Source organism: Bison bison, unplaced genomic scaffold (genome assembly GCF_000754665.1).
Source record: "Bison bison bison isolate TAMUID 2011002044 unplaced genomic scaffold, Bison_UMD1.0 scf7180017864080, whole genome shotgun sequence".
Taxonomy (NCBI): domain Eukaryota; kingdom Metazoa; phylum Chordata; class Mammalia; order Artiodactyla; family Bovidae; genus Bison; species Bison bison.
Genome location: NW_011494652.1, coordinates 4,050,173 through 4,056,508, shown reverse-complemented (window position 1 = coordinate 4,056,508; position 6,336 = coordinate 4,050,173). Strand labels below are relative to the sequence as shown.

Below are 6,336 nucleotides of genomic sequence, written 5' to 3'. Positions count from 1 at the left end.
GGTGGGGGGGCAGGTGTGTCCAAGTGGCCCTCGGTGGCCATGGCCTGCTGCCTGCCCCGAAGCCAGGGTTAATAAAGCACTTTGTTAGAGGGCACGGGGCGGGGCACATCCCGTTGGCGTGAGATTCACCGGCGGAGGGAAGTTCGGACGACAGGAAGCAGGTAGCTGTGTTCCTCCCGGGCCCCGCGCCGTCGGGGGCGGTCAAGCCAAGGAGCATGGTCACAGTGTCACCGCCCCCTCGGGAGCGGGCAGCGTCTGCACGCCTGTCACAGAGCCCGCTCAGCGCTGTCCGCCAGCGTGGCCGTTCACATCACGTAAAGATCAACATTCACCACAAAAGGCACCTGGAGTGACGCTGCGGGCGCCACGTCCGACTGCGACAGAAACGTCTTATCTAGATGAGAGGGTCTGAGATACTGCAATATTGCACTAGTGTACTATGATTCTGCTTCCCAATCTCAGGTCAGTCCTAGTGAGGTCGTAAACGAGATAAGAAATAAATGTTACTCAATTTTAATACAGTCTTTCGTATCATACACGTCTGTGTTGGGCGGCGAGACGTCTGAGCCTTCCGGCCGTGGGTACAGTAGTCGGAGCACAGAGGGGACGCGGACTCGGCCGCCCCCACGCCATCCAGGGATGCAGGCAGGAAGGCCGCACATGGTCACACCCCGAGCTTCCTCTTCTGGTCGAAGTAGGCATCAAACCTGGCTTGGGCGTACTCCTAGGAGACACAAGCAAGAGCGGCCTCACCAAGGGTCCCGCCTGCCCCGGGCACAAAGCGGAGCCGCTCCGTCCAGCGCTGCCCCTGGGCTGTCCTCCCCGCTGGCAGCCCTGCTGCCCGGCCCTGCCGACCCGGACAGGATGCGGGACGTCCGTCTATGGACCGGGCGCTGCCATGGTGCACCGACTCATTCACCTCGAATGCTACAGACAGGATGACAGCCGCAACAGGCTCCTCTTTCCAAGCCCAAGGCCCTTGGGCGTCAGCAAGTGTGGCACCAAGGTGGAAGACGGGTGTGTGTGTGTGTGTGTGCGCGCCAGCTGTGTGCTGGGGTCACTGCTGCACACTTAGTAAAAGGACACCGGGAGGGAGTGAGCACGCCTGGCCAGCCCCCTGCCCCGGGTCTGTGCCCCCGTCCATCCATCAGTGTGGGCAGTTTCTGAAGGACCACTCCAAATTGAGAAGTCTGCCGTGCCAGCCGCCAAGACTATAGCGTCACCTTAAGAAAACCGAACACTGAGGGAGAATTTATAAACCAACACAAACTAACTCATCTGAAATGTGCAGTGTTGGCTGAAGCACGCAGTCTGCCTACCACCAGCACCGCTGTCACCCTCCGAGCTCTCCGGGGCCTCCGCGGTCAAGCCCTCCAGACCGCGACAGAACGCTTCCCCGTGAACAGAATCATCGGATCGGGCCCCTCTGGGGTCAGGGACACTTGTGCGCGGCCGGGGAGGGCGGTGTTCGTCCGTTTGGTGTGGAGTAGTTCTCTGTGACACGGCCCCAGTGCAGTGTGGTCACACTCGTCTGATGTTGGGCACGTGGGATGCTTCCAGTCTGGGGCTATCGGAGCATGAGAGTTCAGGTCTTGGTGTGGAAACAGGCTTTCATTTCTCTTGGATCAACACCAAAGAGAGGGACTGCTGGGCTGTATGGTTAAGTGTGTATGTTACTTTATATGAGAGGCAACTGTTTTCTATGCTGGTCACCCCCTCTTGCAGTACCCCCTGCAGTGCATGTGACATCACCTTCTCGCCAACATTCAACATTGTTGGTTTAAGTTCTACCCACTGACATGGGTGTGCAGGGCATCTCTCTGGGCTTTAACTGGCATTTCTTTCATGACTATATCGGCAGATGAACAGATGCTTACTGGTCATTTATCTTCTGCATTGTGTTCAAATCTATCCTTTCATAAAGTAAGTTGTTTGGTTTCTTGCTGAGTTATGAGTTCTTTAGACATTCTAAACACAAGTCTTTGTCAGATGTAAATTTGCAGTATTTTCTCCCAGTCTGTGGCTTGGCTTTTCATTTTAATGGTGTCTTTCAAAAAACAAAAAGTTGTATATTTTTATTCAGTCCAATCTGTTGTTATCTTTTTTCTTTGATGGTGAGTGCTGTATGTAACCTCAGAAAATCTTTGCCACAGTCATGAAGCTTTTCTCCCATTTCAGCTTTTCCATTTAGGTTTATTATCTGTTTCAAGTCAATTTTTGTGTATGGTACAAGTTTGAAGTTCATTATCTTTTTTCCGTATGGCTTATTCAGTTGTTGCCATGTCATATTTGGAAAATCTAACCCTTCCTGCAATGACCTATCATGGCCTTTCTGGGGAATACCCGTTGCCTATATGTGTAGGAGTCCATTTCTGGGAACTCGATTCTGTTCCATCTGATTTATGAATGTCTTTACACCAACTGGGCTTCCCTGGTGGCTCAGGGGTTAAAGCATCTGCCTCCAATGCGGGAGACCCGGGTTTGATCCTGGGTCGGGAAGATCCCCTGGAGAAGGAAATGGTAGCCCACTCCAGTATTCTCGCCTAGAGAATCCCATGGACGGAGAAGCCTGGTAGGCTACAGTCCACGGGGTCGCAAAGAGTCGGACAGAGTCAGTTGCAAAGACTGAGCGACCTCACCTCACCTATGGCAGCACCACATGGTCTCAATTACCGCGCTTGGTAAACTCTGAAATCAGGTAGCATGTCTTCCAACTCTGTTCTATAATTTTGGTGTTTTAGTTATTCCAGGGCCTTTGCACTTTCAAGTAAGTTTTAGAATCAGCTTGTCAATGTCTATGAAAAGCCTGTGGGGTTTCGATGGTGTCATGGAGACATAGATTGGTTTGGAGAGAATGAACATTTTAAGTCTTCTAAATCCATACCTGTGGTATCTCTCTATAATTGTCAGTGTACAGATCATGCATGTTATTTTAAGTATTTCACATTTTTTACGCCAAACTATTAAATTTTTTTACAAACTGTTTCCAGCACATCAGAATGCAGTTGGCTTTTGTATATTGACCTTGTGTCCTATGACCTTGATAAACTCAGTAAACAGTTTTTCTCTTGACTCTTCTATTTTTCCATGTACACAATCATGTCACCTATAAAATAAAGGCAGTTTTCTTTTTTCACCTTCCTGTACTGGCGAGAACTCAGCACACACACCCTGGCTATGTTTTCCACTTGGGGCACGTGTGGGAGGAATGCCTGGTCCTTTACCGTCGATTATCACGGCCCCCTGTGGGCTCCCATAAAGCCCTTTACCTGGCTGAGGAAGTTCTCCGTTACTAGTTTGCTGAGACTTTCTGTTGTGAACAGGTGTTCCAAATGATTGAATTCTGTCAAACACTTTTCCCGCATTCACTGAGATGACTGCATGGTTTTTCTCCTTTATTCTGTTAATATGGTGAATTACACTAATGGGTTTTTCAAATGTCGATGTTAGTCTTGCATTTCAGGGATAAATGCCACTTGGTCATAAAATAATTATCCTTTTATATGTATTGCATTTACTTTTGCCAGTACTTTGGAAACGGCTTTTGTGTGATGTCCATGAAGGGCACTGATGTGCAGTCTTCTTGAAATGTCTAGTTTTGGTGTCAGGATCACGCCGGCCTCGTCAAATGAGCTGAGAAATGATCCCTCCCCCTTGATTTTCTAAACGTTTCTGTGAGACTGTTATTTCTTCCTTAAATGTTTGATAATATTCCCCAGGACCTGAAGTTTAGTCTACAGGTTTTTGATCATCAGTTTGATATCAGTTTTGGCCATGTGTATCTTCCGAGAAATTGGCATGTTCAAGCGAGTTGTCGGATCCGGAGAGCTGTTTCTCACTCTCCCACTTTAACATCCACCGACTTTGTGATGGTGGCCTCTCTCTGTACTTGGTTTTGGTAATGTCTGCCTTATCTTTCTTGCTCAGTATAGCCAGATATTCATAAGTACTTTTGTGGTATCATTGATTTTTTCCCTATTTTTAGTATTTTACATTTCAATGATTTCTGCTCTTACCTTTACTCTATTTACTCTGGGTTTACTTGGTTTTTCACTTTCTAGCTTCTCAAGGTAGAAGCTTATGTTACTAGTTTGAGAACTTTCTTCTTACCCAGTACAAATGTTTAGGCTACAAAACCCAAAGATTCCAAACATTGTTTTAGCTGCATCCCACAAATTCTAGGATGTTGTGTTTCCACTCTTGTTCAGTTGCTAAGCCATGTCCTCTGCAACTCCATGGACTGCAGCACTGCCAGGCTTCCCTGTCCTTCGCTACCTCCCAGAGTTTGCTCAGATTCATGTCCATTGAGTTGGTGATGCCATCCAACCATCTCATCCTCTGCTGCCTAATGGCGTTTCCATTATAACTCAAAATGTTTTCTAATTGTCCTTTTAATTTCTCCTTTGACCCAGGGTTTATTTAGAAGTATACAGTTAATTTCCAAATTGAGAATTTTCCAGATATTTTTGTGGTGGTTGGTGATTTCCAATTAAATTGCACTGTGTTCAGAGAACTTACTCTGCAGCAAATCTGAGGGCTGTCTCACAGCCCAGCCCCTGGCCTATCCTGATGAAGGCTCCCTACTCTCTGAAAAGGATGTACATCCCGCAGCTGCTGGGGCCCCGCACACGTTCGTCAGGTCGAGCTGGCAGGGTGATGTTCAGGTGACAGACTCCCCTGCGGCAGGGCTTCCTGGCTCCACCTGCTACCGCCGGGTGTGCAGTCTACCAGGCTACCAGGTGAAGGCGCCCCTCTCTCAGCTTTGTCAGTTTCTGCTCTATGTCTTTCGTTTTGGCCATGCTGTGAGGCACTGAGATCCTAGTTCCCTGACCAGGGACCGAACCCACGCCCCCTGTGGTGGAAGCGTGGAGTCCTAACCACTGCACCGGCAGGAAAGCCCCTGCCCTGTGTCTCTTGAAGAATACAGGGGCACACACACTCAGGACCTCTGTGTCCCGTGGGTGATCTGATGCCTGTTCTAGGATGTGACCCCTTTCTCTGTCTTCGGTAGTCCTGATCTAAAGTCCACTCGGTCTTACAGTAACATCTGGTCATGATTCCAAATCCACTTTAAAAACCCTGAATGTTCTCTTGTCTACGAGTGTCTGTGCTTTACCAAAGCTTCTGCCCAGCAGCAGAAACCATCCTCACGGTGGACTAAGGACAAAGGGACCCAGCTGTTTCCCACCACAAGTCCCAAAGCCGGGTGCTCGCTGCACTTGGGAGCACCTGTGCCCAGGACGCCCCCCACCACGCACTATGGAGCGGAGTTAACGCAGAGTCTGTGCCAAGGACAGTTCTCAGGTTAGAATAAAAAGACAGCCTAGTATGGTACAAACTTGCTGCAAAAAGGGGTCTCATTCGTTCAGCACCAGCTTCCAGCTCTTAGGCCGGGCCCTGCAGGCCGGAGGATGGGGTGGGGACAGACGAATAAACTACGGCGTGGGGGGTGCAGGCCCCTCCCCGATGGCTTAGTGTCCTGTGTGTCAGGGGGACTGAGATCGGGGATGGGTCTTAAGGGTCCGGATTTCTACATGTGATGTCAGTCACAGGGCCACACGGCACTCCCCTGAAGCGGGCAGGGGGCAGCTCCCAGTGGCAGACTCAGCACCCACGACAGTGACTTCCACTGTGCGGCGGGGGGAGCCCACTGTCCCGGTGCTGGTCACCTGGCGCAGGAACGCGGAGGGGGACAGTGACCCTCTGGAAGGAAGAGCCATTTACTGCCAGGCGCTCGGGTTCAAGGAGGCGTTTCCCCTGGGAGTAGAAGAGAAAACCCGCCGCAGCACATACCATGTACCCAAATTCAATGGAGGAAATCTTGGCCTGAACGATTGACCAGAGTCCCCAGAAGAAATGGGACGCGAGGGCAAACCTGTAAAGACAGCAGCAGGATGCGCAGTGAGACGGCGCCCAGGACGGGATGCCACTCGCTGCCCAGCGGCTCTCTGACTCGCCGGTGCAGGGGACAACATGCCCCAGAGACGGCGGCCCCGCCCCCAGCCGGCGGGCCCAGCGGGGGTGAAGACCCGACAGCCTATCCCGGGTACACAAGCTGACACTCATGGGACTCAAGCAGCGGCCCTGGCAGCCGTGCTGGTGAAACAGGGGTCACATGGGGAATGAAACCTCTGCACATGGGAAGCGGACTGGGGGGAGGTGCGGCCAAGTCCCACCTCTAGGCTGTGCCCTGCCTCCCGCCACTGCAAACCCATACTCTCCTCCAACAATGAAGACGAGCTCTCACTGGGGAACGAGGACTTCGGGGCTTCTGCTGCTCTTCGCCCCTGACCCGCTAGATCCCCTGGCACCACCATTCTGTCTGGGCCTCTCCTC

The 6,336-nt window shown here is 51.2% G+C and overlaps 1 protein-coding gene across 1 annotated transcript in view; it reads right to left on the bottom strand.

The window, feature by feature from the left end:
- Positions 1-6: 6 nt before the first annotated feature.
- CHKA (choline kinase alpha) overlaps positions 7-6,336 on the bottom strand; it is a 34,924-nt gene continuing 28,594 nt past the window's right edge. The window contains exons 12-13 of the mRNA XM_010837823.1: positions 5,794-5,875; positions 7-724 (exon numbers count right to left, since the gene is read on the bottom strand). Of these exons, the coding sequence (XP_010836125.1) occupies positions 665-724; positions 5,794-5,875 (142 nt within the window). The 3' untranslated portion in view covers positions 7-664. The remainder of the gene's footprint in view (positions 725-5,793; positions 5,876-6,336) is intronic.